The sequence below is a fragment of the Pygoscelis adeliae genome, unplaced genomic scaffold, assembly GCF_000699105.1.
Source record: "Pygoscelis adeliae isolate BGI_AS28 unplaced genomic scaffold, ASM69910v1 Scaffold48, whole genome shotgun sequence".
Lineage (NCBI taxonomy): Eukaryota > Metazoa > Chordata > Aves > Sphenisciformes > Spheniscidae > Pygoscelis > Pygoscelis adeliae.
The window spans coordinates 1,401,116-1,419,843 of record NW_008825618.1 but is presented as its reverse complement, the minus strand read 5'-3'; the positions used below and the strand labels follow the sequence as shown (position 1 = coordinate 1,419,843).

The 18,728-nt window shown below is 40.2% G+C and overlaps 1 protein-coding gene across 1 annotated transcript in view; it reads right to left on the bottom strand.

Annotated features, from left to right (window-relative positions):
• Nucleotides 1–1,325: 1,325 nt before the first annotated feature.
• UBAC2 (UBA domain containing 2) overlaps nt 1,326–18,728 on the bottom strand; it is a 141,637-nt gene continuing 124,234 nt past the window's right edge. Inside the window, exons 8-9 of the mRNA XM_009333363.1 lie at nt 8,354–8,476; nt 1,326–4,912 (exon numbers count right to left, since the gene is read on the bottom strand). Of these exons, the coding sequence (XP_009331638.1) occupies nt 4,805–4,912; nt 8,354–8,476 (231 nt within the window). The 3' untranslated portion in view covers nt 1,326–4,804. The remainder of the gene's footprint in view (nt 4,913–8,353; nt 8,477–18,728) is intronic.

Genomic DNA, 18,728 nt, shown 5'->3' with positions numbered 1-18,728 from the left:
TGGGACCTGGGGGGACCTGGAGGGAGCTGTGTCCTTTCTGGAGCCGGTCTCTTCGCAGTCGGGACGGGGTGCTAGGAGAAGAGTCAGGTTGGCAGGACTAACTGTGCTTTGAAAACCAGAAACATCTGCTTTCTCACATGCTGCGGTGACTCCAGGGTTTGCTTCACTGCCGAGCTGCTGGGATAACACTGTTCTCTCTCTTGCTTACATGCACCATCTCATGGAAAACTGACCAACAGGTGTTTCAGGACACCCCTGAAAAAGGAGTGGATTTTCAGTATGGGATTAGCCACAATACTGTGTATTTGCATTTTCCACACAGAATCTCTGTGAATTCTTTCAAAACTGAACCAAGCGCAATGTGACATCCCGCCCCCCTTCCCTCAGCACGTCTTTTCTGTTCTCTGCAGTCTGTCTTCTACTTTGCTCCTTTTCTCTAAACTCTCTGTTTTTGCTCAGTTCCACCTCATCTCCCCCAAGTCCTCTCCTTCGCTAATCTTAAATGACATTTATGGTCCCTACTTATCTCCGGTCGAAAGGCCAAATCCTGCTTTCTGTTCAGCCACGATCCCAGAATTTTTCACCCACTTTTAAAGTACGTACATTCCCGCTTTCTCCAATGCTACCGTTGAGGTTTGGAAACAGTCCCCTACAAACACATGCGAGCCCAGCTAACTTCACGTTTCCTCCTAAAACTCTCCTTCGGAAAAAACCAAATGACAACAGTTGAACTACCAGTTTGTTGAGGTTCTCACCAGTCGCACCCATTCATCAGGTCGTACCGTTCCTCTGCTCCCATCACCTGTTTCTCGTCTTATATTTGGACTGAAAACTATTGGTAGCACGTACCCTCTTTGATTTTCGATGAAGAGTGGACTTTCTATAGTCAAAGCATCCCTTTATATATGGAAACAGGAGGAATGTAATCCTACTAAAAATTAAATCAAACCCAGCACACACACACATATATATATTAAAAAAAGCTTATGTGTGCATATATATAAACACATACAGTGTTTGTGTGTTCATGTGACTCTCCTAATAAAATAGTATTTATACTCCTTTATATAAAATACTTAGTACTATGGCTACCCAGTTAAAGCTAATCTCATTGAGGTTTTTCTTCTGGAAGAACACACACAAGAAATTAATTGCACTTATGTTACCAAAAAACTCTATTTGTTCAAAGGAAGACACTGCATTTATTTATCCTCAAACAGATGCAGTTCCCCTCCAACGTGAGCGTTGTAGTTCTGAGTGTTTGCAAATTTGGGTGCCTTTGCAACTGCAGATATACTCCAAATACACAAGTGTTTGAGAGATGGGAGTCTTGGAATACAGACTTTTAATTTTCTTCAACAAACTCTTAGCTCCAGCTAAATCCATCAAACCAATACATAAATATTCTCAGTCACTCTCTGTATATATACATATGTATACACACATATATATGCATATACACACATACGTATATATATGTTCACATACACAAACAGGAGAGCCAAAACTGTTGCCATTTGCCCAGTACTTTGCAATATGTTTTGCTTGCTTGTTCTTCTGTTTCAGACAAAAATAACGAGAACTTTTCTCCATCACGTATTCACAAAGGCACCGACAAGCGCTAGGCAGCACAGGTCGGCACATGAACCAACTGCGACAGCCCACGTGCTCACATAAGTAGCAGGCAACCTTAACACTTGTTTTGGGAGAGGAAAATGGTTTCGGTAGGTACGGAGCCCAATCATTCTGCATCTTAGCAAAAAGTTAAGGCTTGAGAACCTGGCGGCTTATCAGGCAGGTTTCCACAAATACAAACCTCGCTGTGGGTGTATTTCGAAGTATCACATAACCGTCTCGGAAAGTCCCCAATAAATTACTCCGATGTTGTCTCAAAAGACAACATTCCTAGTCTAGTAGAGAAATTTTAACAGCAGCAATTACTTTTATTTCAAAATACCAAATCTTGGCTTTACTGAAACCGGCGTGAATTTCCTAGGGACTTAAAATCCTCTCCATAGAGAAGTATTCTGCATTCTCTCACTGCCTAAAAAATATCTTTGGGTCACACACGAAATAGAAACTGTGCGATGAGATGTTCAAAACCGTATTGGACAAACACTGCATAGGCTGTGGAAACACGCTCCTCGCATTCCCAGAAACGGTCCATGAAAGTTTCACCATCAAGTGGAAACCGAGCGGTTTTCTAGCTCTAACATGTGAATCTTTCTTCTATGGTACTTGTACGAAACAAGAACTGTGTTCAACGGCGTCCAAAACCCCTCCTTTTACCACTTCTTTTTTTTTTTTTTTTACTTGGAAATCACAACCCTGGAAGCATTTTGAGCACAAACTGCTCTCACAGATGTCACGGGGAGTTTTCAACTGACATCACCAAGACTTGAATTTTACGCCTTATGTTTGATCACATTTTGCGAAATGCCCAGCAAAACGGGGTTTTCCAAACAACTGTGACATTTGGATACCCCTTGTATAGATTAACAGTAAGAAAGGATTTAGACTTGGAGGATATCCACTTACACGTCTCGGGTGCCACTCAGTATGTTTTAAAATTCCAAGGAATAAATGCTTTTTTGCTTGTCCCTAGAGCAGGGCAATGCCTGAAAGGGCACAGGTCGTATTTAATTTACCCTGGGCTAGGCCGACCTTTATTTCCTACAGACAAAATTTGACTTCTGAAGCAATTCACTAGTCTTTATTGCTACTTTTGATAAAATATTTGTGAAGGAAGAATCTGTATGTTTCAAAATTAAAACCTGTACTTGTTTCAAAACATTTAACTAGTTTACATACACATATTTTCTTAACGTTTGCCCTTTCCTTTGTAAGACAGCAGGCTTCCAGAATTCTCTGGGTACAGAAACGTCCCTAGCCTACACACGCACAGAGCCACTGAGCTTCACCCAAACAAAACCTTTCAATTAAAAAGCAGACCCTGCCTAAATAATGTGATCATAGCAGCAAGCCAAACCCGGAACGAGGTTGATCAATGCCCAGGAAAACACACAGTCATTCCAAAACCCCCTTATTTCACCCACTGGAAAATACTAAATAATACATACAGGACATTGACTTTATTAGAAATTATGTCATGTGCTGAAAGCTGCACAAATTTGATGTCATTTCTGGATAAGGACTTGTATGCCCGAAGGACTTTCTTCAGTCATTTATATCAGTCAATTAAAAAAAAAAAAAGAAAAAGAAAAAAAAGAAAGGTACCTCCCTCTCCCTAAATCTTGTCCTGTAATTTCCCAGTGTATTTTCCAGGCCAAGTGAGACTGCGCAGGTCTATACTTCGGTACACGTGTGTTCATCTGGATGTTCAGAACATCCTTCTCTCTCCTGTATTCTTTCATCTCCTCCCCTTGGCACCTGCTATCGCCTTTGTTACGCTTCTGATGACCTCTATCTTATTCTTTATGTATGTATGTATTAAATATGCCTGTGTGTATATAAATAGACACAAACATACACAATGTACAAACAAAAGTACATACAGAAACATACATTAAATGCTTGAGATACATGAGTAGATCGGTTTCATGTAGTCACAGTTCGGAATCTCGTATTACTTCAGCTTGGTTTTATAGAGATGTTCACCTCTCTCCACCCCACCTCCTGAAACTCCTAAGGTGCTATTACTGAGCACTTCTGCGAGTCAAGCCAAGTGAGTTTAGTTATCAATCTAAACTTCAAAACCAATATTGTACTACTTTGGCATCAGCGTCCGGTTACCTCTTGTGTTAGCCTGAATCACCCTTAAGGTTAATATTCCAGTCTATGATCAACAGTAAGTTGCTTCAGACAGTGAGGATTCAGCAAATGCAGGGTCATTCACATCTTTGACAGTAGAAAACTAGAACTATATATAGAAAAGTTAGCTTTTTATCATTTTCTTTTAAGACAGTATGTAGCCAGCTCAAAAGATGAAACCAGCACACAGGACACTGAGCACACATCCATCGTTACAGAAGCCTGTCTGAATTAGACATTGAAGTCATTCAAATCATCTCAGTTCTGATCCTAATGGATCATTCGATTCACCTTTATTGCTTCCAGTGAGCATCTTCATGACCTGTACCTGAATGGCAATTTACTCAGTTTGTAAAATTTAAATTTACAGTGGCCACTTACCATAGCTTGGAATACGCACATGGATTTTCTCGCATCCTATCTGTGTATTATGTGCTGAATGACAACTTTTATTTAAAAAGGGATTCAAGAGAGAAAATATTACAGGCATTAATAAAACTTTCTGAAGAATGACATAGTAGTCCCATAACCCTTTACTGAGTTGAACATGAAGTGAGCTTCAAACCTCTTATTACTGTAATCAAAAATCAAGTTCTGTAAAATAACATGTAAGCTAGAGAAATCAGACTGGTAAATGAAGAAAATACGATTTTTCTTGATAGGTAAATCTAGTCGTTGTGGTTGTTGGAGCTTCGTTTCCTAGTCATTAAGTCTGATAACATGTCTAACAAGGATTTACAAGAAAAAAACCACCTATTTTAAAAATAAATTTAGGTGATATCCAGTAATAAGTAGAAACTAAAGTTACTTTGAAAAGGATAACCAGACTAGAAACCATCAAGTGATCTGAAGGCTTGGGAACAGTTCACGTCATTCATTAACATCACTTTGAATCACCAGTCACGCGGAGCCAGTTTCTCCTTTCCGACGCTCCTGGGGGGACGACCTTCATGAGTCCGTCCAGCAGGTGGCTTTGATCCGTTTTCAGACGTGTACAAACCCATCAAGTGAAGTTCCTTCATGCAGAAAACCATCAGTGCTGCAGCAGAAAATTAGTGGCTACATTTAAGTCATTATTTGAAGCCCTCAGAGCTTCTAGAGCATCTCCCCTGGAAAATCCCATTTCCATAAGTCGTGCAACCTGGAAAAGAAATAACGTAACACCGCTTTAAAACCAGAGTTTTATTCACACTTTGTGCGCATTAGTCATGTTAACAGTGTCAGAGATCACTTTTCCACTGATCAGGCTGTGATCAAAAGCTTACCTTTCCAGAGAGTAAGCAAGCATGGCTATGCACCACGACAAAGATGTATCTGGGACAGCATGCTTGAAAACACTGCCAGAGAGATGACTGCTTTCTGATACTTTATTCAAAACCAACCGTTTGCTGAAAATGCCACACCTGTATTTTCCTAGCTGGTCCAGTTTTGAAAGAAAACTAAAATAGAAAGTATGGCACCACACATGAAAACTACAATCTGACCTTGGGGCTTGCTGCTCTCGACAAGAATAGGACCTCAAGAACCCAACACTGACCAAAATAGAGAATTTTATAGCAGATGCAAAAACCTGTTCAGACATCCTTAGCTCTACTTTCCTTGAAAAGACCTACTTCTCCAGAGGGCATTAAAAAACCAAAACCGTTCACCAAAACCTGAAAGTTAGTCCTAGAACAGAGACAGTACAATACTTAAATGGGTTCAGTAAAATTCTTGGAAGGATTCTACGTATTCTCAAAACAGCGTAAGTCAATGACACTTGATGGAAGAATTACCTGGAAAAGGGCACGTTAAGACAGTGATTTTGGTAACCAATAACCCCCTGACCATCCCTCTTTATAATATCACGTACTCGATACCTAACCTTTTTGCTCTGTGCTAACAGATGTTCAAATTACCACATGTAAAAAGCAATGTATGTACAACCGAATTTAATTTATGGTTAAATTCCAATCTAAAGTACATTTAAAATCTACAATTCTCAATTAGGTATGACTGAAAGTCACAATATGACTCATTCACTTTTATAGTTAATCTTCCAGAGAGGGGAAAAACAAGGTGTGGAGGGGTGGGGAGCAGCACGTGAAATTAACTGTGGCCACCGGCCGCATAAAGCATTCCCCATCCTGCTCCAAATGGCCTTGTGGCCAGACACCACAGCTCCTGAACCTGGAAGTCCTGGGCTACAGGAGCTGCCTGAGAGCTACCGCTGCTCCTCCTCTGCTCGTATGGAGCCTGCAGCAGCAGAATGAAGCTGAGCAGGAACGCAGCAGAGGCCGTTTACATCTCAGGAGGAATCTTCCCAGGGTGCAAGAACAACGTGCGCTAGTATTGAAAGTACTTTAAACGCCTTTTAACAGAAAGGTGCCATTAAAAGCAACCTCTCCTTCCTCTAAGACACCTCCAGAACTTTCAGTATTTTTAATCTTCTCTGCTTTGGCGGCTTACTGAGAAATATACTACTGCCAAGTATGCCCGGAGGTGGGGGTCCTCCTTTTCTTAATCTAAACACACTGTCACAGAACGTTTCAAAGCAGCTACCTTGGTTGTCAGAATATCAGATACGGTACTGATCATTTTTGTGCCTTTCCCCCTTTTCCCCCTCGCTTACAGCCCAATGTCGGTTTCTCACCTTCTTGTAGAGAGAGAAATGAATTGTTACTTTTGACACCTCTGCAACAATAGTGTAACTTCAAACTGGATTTCATAACCCTTAACGTTCTAAAGCTTCCTCTGCCTGATTTTTCATCTAAGATTGTGTTTTTTTATGAGAAAAAGGGCAGGCAGTGGAATAAAAGCTAACCACAGAAATACATTTCAGAAGAAAGGTTTTTACTGCAGTTGCCATGAATTCTAACCTTAAGAAGTGGTGGATGGAATTGCAACGTTCCCATTTACAGAAATATCCAGCGAGCATCATGGGGAATAGATTGTAACAACAAAAAGCTCTTTTCATCTGAGTATATTTTAACCACAGGAACTGAATCCAGCTCCAGGAAACAGAGATGTATACTGGTAACGGTAATTTAAGGTGCTAAAAAACCCACAAGAAATGCAGAGATTTTTTGTACCCAAAGCATTGCAAATGCTTGCAAATTTTAATCTGAAGAACAGAAGAAAACCTTGCATTTGTGCCATTCTAAGACAACTTGTGCAGTTATTAGTACAGTCCTGAGAAATCAAAGGTACTTAGATTACTTTTCTTTGCAGGGTAACTAGACAGCATTGCAAATGACAGCAATCAGGTGAACTCTACAACTTCAATGCAGGAGAAAATATAAGCGTGTATTGCTTTCATAAATCTGGGCCTAAAGGCTTTGGGTAAGAATCCAGCGTAAGTCAGACTAATAAGTATTTCATTAGTTCCAGCCCAACAATAAAAGTTCCCATAAGCAGAATCTGTCAATAAAACAAATAAACAGGCCAACCCAGCAGGGAAATCTTTTGGTCTACCCCATACCTGGCACTGAGCAGGCTTTCAGGCTGGCCAAAACTAAGTTTCTGGGTTTTGTCTCAGAAGGTGTTCTTTGGTGTGGGGTTTTTCTTTTTCTTTCTTTGTTTGTTTTTGTTGGTTGAGGCTTTTTTGCCTTTTTGGATGTAGCCCAGCAGGTTTGCAGTCAAAACCACCAGTGCAGTTAAAATTTTGAACACTTTGAACATAATCTAACATTGAATCAAAACTAGAAATTGGATCATAGCAAAGATTTCTGTTTGAGACAAGCTCATTTTAAACTAACTAGAAATGACAGCGTGGCGTTAGCAAGTGTTGATTTATCTCCCTAAAAAAAGGAAAAAGGGAAAGAAAAACTCACCCTTGAAACCTACTCTTGTTCAAGGGTAGCAGAGGCCTTAGACTATAAAATGGCCAACGCAGCTAACTGCAGATAGGCTACAACCTGGAGAACTTGATTGCATGCAATAAATCCTGAATACAGAAATAAGACTAATCTTAAATTCCTAAATTTCCTAGTAAATCATCCTCTCTTTTGAGAATAAAACTACCAACAAAAATCTAAAAGTCTAAATCTCTACAGTAAGTCTAAATCTATACTTGACAGAAAAGACACAAACTTCTCTGTGGCATCAGTATGTGAAATCAGTCAACCACATCATTGAGGGAAACATCCAAGTTTTAGACCAAGTGTGTGTTGCAGTCCACAGCTGGCATAACATTCTTATTTCCAAAAAACTACATGACTGAATTGGAAACTTAAGCTGGAGACCTCAGTGAAGGAAAACCTGCATGTCTACAAGACAAATAATGAAATCTGTTTGTCATTCTTCCTTCTTTGACACATTTATTTTATCAGATTTGAGTAGCCCCCACTAGTGAAACTGTCTCATCTTTAAATACAGAAGACAAGCAGTTACACATAAAAGCAGAAACTCCCAAGTTGATCTGTAACTTGGCTTCGGATGGTAATGACAGTTTGCTGTCTCTGTATTGTGACCGTTATCTGATATTCTGATTTGTGCTGCTATAGAGAACGTTTAAGAAACTGTGTCAACAGATGATAAAAAATTAGTAGAGCTAATTCCTAACCAGTTTTTTAATGCCATTTTAAAACAGAAGAATGTTTACCTGCTCTTCAGAAACCTCGGTAGGTGGAGGTGTGTCTTGTTCAGACGGGTGATGATCTTGATAATTCGCATTATGTCTATGACGTAAAGGAGGAAACAGTCTATTCCAGTTAATCATCCCACCCTGAAACCAGACACTGCTGTCAGTCTTTGCAAAAAGAACTACAGATATTTTTAAACAAAAAGATCATCCATCCCACATAATACAAAAGGCAAATGTTTGAGTACAATATTTTAAACAACAAAAACTGCTGCAGTCTCTTATGAAGTCAAAATTGGGACTGGTTACTGCTTTACTAGTTATTAGAAGTAATCACTGTAAATTAAGGAAAAGTGCTAGCAGAAGGAGGAAAGGATGTTTCACATCCATTGAGAGAGATTTGGTTTACTACAGTGCTAGGTTTCTGAGGCTGAAGGACCGCTCTCTTTACTGATAGGGATTTGCCTGGCAAGAGATGCAACAGCGGGTCCTGCAAGTGCTTTGGCAGGACTGCCGCTGGTGCTAACCAGGGAAAGAATGCAAGAAATAAGTGGGGGGAAAAAGCAAAAATGGATTCTCAGTGCATCAGCAAAACCACATCAGGAAACTCAGAACAAGCCCAACTTTCAGGATACCTGTGATTTCCACGCAAGTGATTATTTCTGTGACACCAGCGTGACTGTTACAGACACACAGACCACCTCACCTAACTTCCGCACATTAAATACCGTTGCAAAATCTGGCCGTATTCCAGCGCCAAAACATTTTGTAACTACACAGTAATAATACAAATGCCCAGTAGTAACGTATGTACGGTGTAAACCACAGAACCGAGACTTTCTTTTAACAACCAAGCTTCAAGTATTGTAATAATAAGATGTTTAGAATATAAAGTACAAATACTAAAGTACAAGCTTTATAATTGTCCAGAAATAATGCATCCTCATTTTACTACCTTAAAGAAACATTTTTTTAAGGGATTTTGTATCACACCAAAACCACAGGCCCTGCAGGCAGGGAAGAAGACAACCCCCAAATCTCTCTTTTCTATACAGTTTGTTAAAACATGTTTTGCAGTTTGTGTTGTCCTTTTCCTCCTCCCCTGCTCCCTCCGTTACTATGGAGAAGATCCCCCTCCCTTTCTGTATATATAGGACATGGACTTCCTTCCTCTAGTTGCTCTATTTTAGTTCTATACTGCCGTTTCTCAGAAGACCTTCCTCTTAAGAGAATTTTCTCTTTTCTTCTCTCAGCAAGGGCTCTTCCTGCCTTTATGTACCCCTAGAGCATTAAATGCTCTCTGCTCAATCAAATCAGCAGCAGCTAAACCTGCTCCTAGACAAAAAAAAAAAAAAAAAAATTATTTAGTTTTCCTGCCCCTTCCTTTGTTTTCTTCCTTTTTCTCCAGAGGAGACCCAACCAGCCCAGACACCACAGGGGGCAGTGCAATAGCACACTTAAAAAAGCATCTGGGGAGTCACGAGATTTGAAACGCTAGCTTGTGAAGTGTTCCAGTCCCTTAAAAACTACAGCGCATTTTTCCCTGTGAAGATGTGCAATAGCTAGGAGTCATCACTGGTTTTCAAGACATAGTTTCCACTGCTAGTGATTTCTGAATGTAAAAAATTATTATGTATCTACATTTCTATTTTGCATACTGTATAAAACATTTGCTTAAAAGTTGTGAGGTTTTAACCAAAGGATTTTGTATAAGCCTTGCGTTAGCCAAACAGTGTGGCGTAGTAAAAAGGAGAATTGGTTTGTAGTTTAAACCCAGAGAGGGATCTCAGACCTTCTACTGACACCATCACACTACTCTGTGGTCTTGGAAGAATCATGTGTCCTGTACTTCCCCATCTATAATTTCCCCTAACTCAGAATTACGTTGAGTTTTAATTCAATAACTTTGAATTTTGGAAAGTCTACTAAGTTTAGCAAGAACACTGCGCTAATGCTGCTTTGCCTGTTTTTATTCTTTTGAGAAGACCGGAGGAGGAGAAAATCATGCTCCCATGGGTCATTCACATTAAATTGGTGAATTGAAAAATGCCAACAGGACTATGACACATTCCTTTGAAGCACCAGAAGTCACACAGAATAATGTATATGAAATATAAAACCTACAATAAATGTATTAATTTAGCAGTATTCCCATGTATCTGAAGACTGAAATAAACGTACCTTTCCAGCTGTGCCCTCAGCTTCAATACTCGGCTGCTGGTTCCAGTTTGGTTTTGCATCCTCCCTGTCCTGGCACTGTCACCTAACACTACAAAGAGACTTGTCTACTTCCTTACTCTAAACTTACAATACATTTTAAATTAACGTACACAGAATTCATTACTTTCAATAAAAAAATACCTTACAAAGGTAACTATTTAGTTTTGAAGGTTTACAGCAGATATCTTGATACACTGCAGACGTGAACTGATGTATTCAGAAGAGTTCCATGTGAAGACTGCTAACCCTTTCCCAGAAATAACAGACTAGACAAATTAGATCAAAATAGTTGTGAAAAGATCTTTTTCAGTTGCCTTCAGAATATTTCAATTACCTTTGGAAATTGTGACAAACATAACCCATCAGTTCTTAACTATATTTACGAGGTAAGAACATCCAACATACGACAACAGTAAGTACTAAAGGCTGAAACTCTTAATGGTATGTGAACACTGATGTTTAGGACTAATCCCAACATTATGGTTCACTTCTCATCTGTGTCTTACTTTACAAACTGCACCAAAACCAGGCACGTTAGGCTTCTTTATCTTAACTGCAAGAAAATGGTTTCCCCTCATAGACTTGCCTCTAATTACATGACGGACATGCACAAAGTCAGGCTGAAGAGCAGAGATTCAGGGAACTGCAGCAGGAACTATGGGACTGGTACTGTGGCCAATCCCGTAGAGTAAAGCTAAGGAAAAATTAAGAAGTGCAGCCAATGTCTTAGATCCACAGAAGATGGAGATCAAGGCTATGGATTTCCAGTGTGGATGGTGACTGTGTAAAGACTTTCAGACAACCTTAACTATCACAGCAGAAATACATGAAGATCTGTGAATTTTAATTTGACCCAAACAGCAAAAAATGTCTTAAATTAAGTAAATATCACAAATTCCAGTTAAAAAATGTGCAGAAGGAGATTTCCAGACCAATACTCTGCCTTGCCTTACAGAAATTATTTTGCAGACCTCCCCTTCATAATTTTATGATGATTTCTGTATTACAGTGGTTTTTGATCGTGCCAACACACTTACTCTGTGAGAAGTCAGGGAGATTTCACATGAAGATATCCAATCTGATGAATTTATTTAAGTGATGCTTCTAAACCATCTGAGAGTCCCTGCTGGGGAATTAGCAAACGATATTTATGCATTTCACAATATACTTGAACCCTGGCACCAGCATCCAACAGCACAGATGAGCTCACACCCATCTCCTTACCCTCCACAGGAGCCTTGTCTGAGATAACAGAGCTCTCTGGAGCAGTCCAAAACAGAGGCAGAAAAGGAGCTCATAATTAAGCAGTGAGGATGATCAAGGGTCCAGTATATAAGCTCCTTTCCTGAGCAGCACCTTCAGTGACAAGTGTCTGCCAGTCTAACCCATTTAATGAAATCCAGGCAGTTCTTCTGTGATTCTGGTTTGTCGGTCTGTTATAAAAATAAGTAAGTTTAATACTAAATGGTCTGGGGACTGGGACGTAACATGACTCAGGACTAGGTAAGGAGGATGCACTAAACCAGAGCCAGTTTCCGCAACTGACAGACTCAGGCTATCTTGCACCGAGATTATCTCAGGTGACCTCTTTCTTTGTCCTGAATCTTACATGTTGGGGAGCAGCAAGTGCAGGTGCTGCTCCAAGAGGAAAGGCAAGCTGAGAACCAAGGGTGACAACAAAGCAAGCAGAGGCAGTGGCCTCACTGAAACGTGCTGTGTTCCCACAGGATCCAAGTGAGAAGAGCAAAGCAGGTCCAGTGACAGTAACCATGGTCAGCCAAAAGTCCCGATCTCCAGGCAGGTATAAGATCAAGCCTAGAAGGCAAGTCAGTGGGTCAGGAGCAGGGATGGAGAAACACCAGTTGGCACATGCGTATCCACAAAGCTCAGCAAGGACCGAGGGCAAGGACCTGAACTTAAAAGCAGCTCCCAGTCAAAGTGGGTGAGGCCCCAACAAGGCTTGTACCAGGTATTTCTAACCACAGCTCTTTCTCACACAAGTCTGCTCCAAGGCTGAAGAGCTGTACTGTACCAGAGCTGGCCCTCAGCACAGGCAGCCAAACCTCTAGAGGGGCTGTTGGTGCACTCGGGGACATGACATAAACCAACGCCTTCCTCTATTCAGTGCTCTGGACAGTAGCCACTTGTCATGTTATCTACGCAAAGGTAAGATTTCTTGTTCACGTCTGCTTCCTTAGTCCAATTTTTCCATGTCCAATTGTGTGAATGCTGCAAGATTTACTACAGCAAAAGGCATTTTTTTTTTTTTTATATTTAATTCCTCCATTGCTTTGTTTGTGCTGCAGGCTCGAGGAGGCCTTCTCTGCTTATGGTGTGAAAACAGCACCAAGCTCACTGTAGTCAAGAGGCTGAAGGTTCCCATCAACTTGCATGCACCGGTCCCAGTCTCTGCAGTAGGATGCTACGAAGAATTTCTAGTCTCCATTGCCAGCTGTCATGCTTGTTTTCATGGTGCTAATCAGAAACTCTGTTTGGGAAGTCCTGACTGCTGCGCTACTAGAGAGAGTCAAGCACTGAAAAATTCAGTCTACAGACTATCAGTCATAAAAATACTTTGTACAAATTGGTGACTGGGCCCTTATTTCTGTCCGCAACATAGTCTTCCACGTGTTATCATGAAAAACACTTGACAAAAAGACTGCTTCATTAATTATTTGACTAGAAGGGTGACGGACACACCTAAGAAAGGCCTATAAGCCTTTCCCCTCCCTTACTCCTAGGTTGTAATTTTTTGACTGAAGAAAACCTCAGTTTCCTTTGGTTTAGCAGCGCAAAGACTGGGTGAATTGGTTGACTGTAAATACTTTGTTACTGCCTGATAGGAGACAAACATACCAAAGAGACCATTTTATTGGTCTCTGATAAATCACTACTGGAAGTGGATTAGGAGAACACTGGTGATGTTGGAACTTCTGTTACAGGAAGACAACAAACTGGTCACAAATTTAGATGACCAAAAAATGAGATTTAAGAACAGACTGGATTAAGGGAATGGGAAAATAGCAGCTCTTCATCGGAGAAAAGGTTGTAAGGAAATGCCATATTGATGACTTATTCTTGGACAGCTGCCAGGGCTTTACATACTGAAGTTGTGCCTTATGAGGTCACATCCTTGATGTCTTTTTTGTTTTGTTTTTTTTTTTTTTTAATTTTTTATGGTGTCTGGAACAATACTGTTTACTTACAGAATAAGGAAGAGATATCTAGAGCTAGCAAATGTCTCTGATTGTACAGCCTGCTAAAACCTCAGTTACGCCATTTCTTTTCACGTAATCGCCTTCCTCTTTTCTGAAAAGCAGTTTTACCTGTTTCCCATATACATACCTGCCATGACATATTTTGTAAAAGCACTTCTTATGCAAAGCTTGAGAATTAAAAATATTGTATTATGGACAATTAACAAATGTCCAGTTAAGTAGCTGTCACATCTGCACATATTTTAATTAGATTAATTTCAAAAGAAATGAAAGAAAATGCTTTATAAAAGTCCTCTTGAAAGTGAGGCATGTGGTTAAGATATTTTGATAATGTTATCTCATGTATATGGTTAATGCCAACTCGCCATCTGTTTGCACAAACAGGAAGCACCTCCTGATATCTGTCCTGTTCACCTTTTCTTAACATAACAACCACAGCAAAAGAAAAAAAAAAAAGGAAATTGCTTTGCATTTCATCTTTAACATTTTTAAAGTCTGCTACTCTGCATAGGAGCCATTACTTGGTACAGACATAAATACTGTCTTACTTCTTTCATATAAAGCTTCATTTTAAAAAATGTACTGAAAGCAAGAAACACTTACTTGCTTTTCAGACATAAATTTTTCTACAAATTATTGACTCTAAATACACATACACATATTAACAAACAAAAAGCATAGCCATGAATGACACAACGATACCTGCTGCCCTGAACACTGCGTAAGAAGGATCAATGGCAATGGTGACATTTCCAGGAGACTTACTCAAATGTCTAGCCTGCCTCTTTTTGTGAGGACAAAACTCTTCTGTTTTTTTGGTTGGGTTTGTTTTGGGTTTTTTTGCTTTAATGATAGAATCATAGAATAGTTTGGGTTGGAAGGGACCTCTTAAAGGTCATCTAGTCCAACCCCCTTGCCGTGGGCAGGGACATCTTCAACTAGATCAGGTTGCTCAGAGCCCTGTCCAACCTGACCTTGAATGTTTCCAGGGATGGGGCATCCACCACCTCTCTGGGCAACCTGTGCCAGTGTTTCACCACCTTCAGTAAATAACTCCCTTATTTTGAAAGGGGGTAGAAATGTAACAGTGTTAGTGTTCTGAGCATTGTTCTTAATGATGGAAAGAATTTTTCACCAAGGAAAGCACTCCAGCAATTTCTAATGATATTCCAATTTCCTCTGGAAATTTATCCTACAGACAAGTCTCTTTAGCCAAGAGGCTCTGTCTCCAACTCTTAGTTGCTGCATCCTGAGTTTTGATGCCTGCATTGTCCCAGAGGAGCTCATGTGTCACAGAAGTTCAGAAATCCACATGTGGTCTTTTCTGAAGCCTGATCAGCTATTTCCTTTGAAATCTAGGAGGAACACCTTAATCTGGCCTCTGAAGCTGCCCGAGAGACAATGGAAGGGATTTCAGCACAGGCACGATGCCTTCATAGTAGCAGAAGCCAGAAATGCCAATAGGCAGGCACATCTGCTCCTTGGAGGCGAGGTGGGAATGGCTGCTTCTGCTACTGCATTCAACGGAGGTGCAGAGAGTTGTGAACGCTTCCTTGTATACTCGTGCATGCGCAAGCACTTGGCCTTGTCACACACGACAGGAAGGGGTGCCGTTATTTGGCTCGGACACACGACTGGTTGGCAGTAAGTGAAGAGCTGCATAGGTACTCCCAAAAACTGGTGGTCAGCTCGGAACACTGAAACAGTCAGACTACTCTGCCTTTAACCTGCTACAGTAAGGGTAAATACCTATTCCGTACCAAACTGTGCATCACAGTAACATTCACTTTTCATTACCGCTGTGATGCAGTAATTCAGCCAGAAAGTGATGGATCACTATGCCAAGAAGAAAGAAAGGTATTTCCTATCAAGCAGAAGTCGAAAGATGGCATTTTTGAGAACTGATGTTATTCATTCGTCCAACATTAGGGAAGTGTTGAGCAGGACTCTCAGACTTTGTTTGCAATAATAAATGGGGATTTGGATCTTCTCTAGACAGTAGAGACAGGTCTTCAAACACCTTTTCAAAGCACTTCCTTTTCCAAACTTCCTGGCTTCCCTTGCTTGTTCTTCATCCAAACTGGGCTCCTGCTTGTGCTGTGACATCACAGATACAGTCACGGCTACATCAGTTGAAAACACGCATCCATGTCATACTATTGGCAGTGGGGCTTGTCACTTTTTCCCACAGAACTCTCAGGTATATATTGGAAAGTACGTTCCCATTATTAAAAACTAATCTTTATAAGTGAGTGCCTTGTGAGAGGTGAAGCTGTCGATCATAATCACCAGCTGAATTTTAAAAGGAATTATATGATTTGGAGCTGTTCTTACGTATGGTGTTCAACACTTGCTAAGTGAGAGAATCAGGTCGGGGCCGGGGCAGGGGGGGTAGTGCAGTGCACCAGATGCTGAAGGCAGGTCCACCAGCATGAACACGGAGTCCGTACTTGAGGAAATAATGTTAGCTCTGTTTTAGACATTTTACACAAAACAGAGACAGTTCTAATCCTTACTACATAGCTCTTTAGATATTGACTGCTGACAGTGGACTGTTTTTAAAGCATGATGATTAGATGGATAATCCTTCATTCACCTCCTGTGCACAAACCTTTTCAGAGAGTAGTAAGGAATAAGTAGAGGCTGAAACAAAAGTGAGAAATCAGAGTTCGAGAATTGTTTTGATTTGACAAGCTGAGATAACAAACACTGGGCACAAAGAAAACTCAAAACCAAATTCTCCAACATACTAGCATAAACACATACTTGAGTATATAAAGGGCTAGTCTATGATGATGTAATGGAGGGAAAAAAAAAACAGATCAGCATCCCATTTTGGGATGTAAAGATTCAAGTTCTATCTTAGGTTGCAAATAGGAGGGGCTTTCATTTGTTGACATCCCAAAGTCAACATACAAGGTGTCATACCTGCAACACTGTTTGGCGAAACTTTTGTATCTATTGTGCCTCTTAAGGTAGTGCATTAAGGAACAATCGGTGAAACCGGCCTGCAGTTGTCACGTGCTAATACCAGAGTTCTGATCAGAAAACCTGGATACTAAGATGGACCACTTGCTATCTGAACTACATGCTTCTTGTTTACTACCTGCTATGGAAGATGACACTAGGAAGAAGAAATGGCCCATCAAGACTCTCTCAGTGCAGACTGGAAGGACAACTGAAGCAGCCCTGGAATCCAATAACTGACCACCCCCCAAACTGGATGCCTTATTTGCCCCATATTCAAAGCCAGAAATGAAGGGACAGGTACAGCTAAAAAGAAACTTGCCTTCTGTAAACAAGAATTGTTCAGACAACAAAGAATTAAATACTCTGGAAATGCTTGGGGACATTTGTACGCCAGGAGCTTTTTTTATGGGAACTGCCTCAAGTTAAATTGTCAGAGGAAGATAATATAGAACAATCACATAGGAGAATAAATATACTGTATTTCTCAAAAAATTATTTGCTTTGAAATAAAACAGTGTTTTGCTTTAGGAAGTTGTCCAACCACTGTATCAACCACTGCTTCTCTAGGGAAATTGATTACAAATACTAAACCAAATTCAAAGGCTATAGCTCAAAAGCCAAGTCAGACAGAGAATTTCATAATTCCAGTCCAAGAAAAAAGTGATAGTTCAATGTGTGAGCAGGGTGCTACCGAGGACTAGGAGTCAGAGACAGTTAGCCTTGTGACTGTGACAACTGGCTGTTAATGAGACACATTCAGCTTATTCTAGTAGTACTACTAGTGTCTGTCAGCTGGTGGAATTGCCAATTTCCATGAAAAAGAAAAATAAAGTGGTAGTCTGTGGAGGAAATAGTCATAAACTGTTCATTACCTGGATCAGCACCCTGGAAATTCAACATTTTTAATTTCACACCTAGAATCCATGAAAAAAGTTATTCAGAAGAAGAAAACGGCAATATCTAAATAGCAGTGGGTTATCAACTGCTGCAAATATGTTATTGAAATGAAACAGTAAAAAACCAGAGTTCACACAGGCCTGCATCAGCGGTATATGCAGTTTTTATACTCAACAACCTCTAAGAGTAAAGCTCCCCTTTTGAAATAAAAACAGGCTTATTCTCAACACAACGAAAACATTATTAAACAATTACAGAGAATAATCAAGATTTGCAAATGCCAGAAGAGTGCCAAAAAGCAAAGGATGAGTTAAAGACTCACTGAGGTCTGAAGAAGATACTGTTCTCTCTACAAAAATGGAAGCTGTCTGTGATTTCAAAAAAGGCTTGGGGTGTGTCCACACATGTACATCGGCATGCAGAGGAAGGGAAGAATGAAGGAATACCGAGTCTAAATTTAGCCACAATGATTATTGCTGCAGCATATGTGCTTCGTTCATGGGCTGAAATAAACCCATAAGTCACTTATTAGTTAACAGAATTCTTTAAAAAGAATTCTTTGTCAAATCTTGTATACACACATCTCTCAGGAGTCTGAGCTCAAATAACTTTTTTTATCCTATTGGTACCCTATGTATAGTTGTCTTTGAAGTTTAAGGCAAGGTTGCTAAAGGCAGTTTGTATTAAATTATGTCACAAAATCCCAAAGTAGCCTTAGGTAACACAGACTAGTTGGAATGAAAACCTAATTAGAGAAAAAGACTTTGTGTAACACTTGGCTGAAAATCTCACCTGTTTATTCAGGTAAAACAGTCTGGTAGATTCCTTCCTGACAACGATACATACATTTGTGGAACAATACGAACGAGCTGCTTCAAAGTCCTGGCTGTGAGAGCAAGAGTTTATATGGACCCGGCAACGGATAAAGGTTGCAGAAGGTCTTCAGGGCTCAAAATGTCTGTTTGAAGGACCTGTTTTTGGTACTCAAACTTGTGAAGTTATTCAAGACGACTTCGTCAAAGTGGTACCTCTTGGTGCCAGTGGGAGAGCTAAAGAATATGCTCAGGTCTAGTTCTTAACACTTCTTTGCA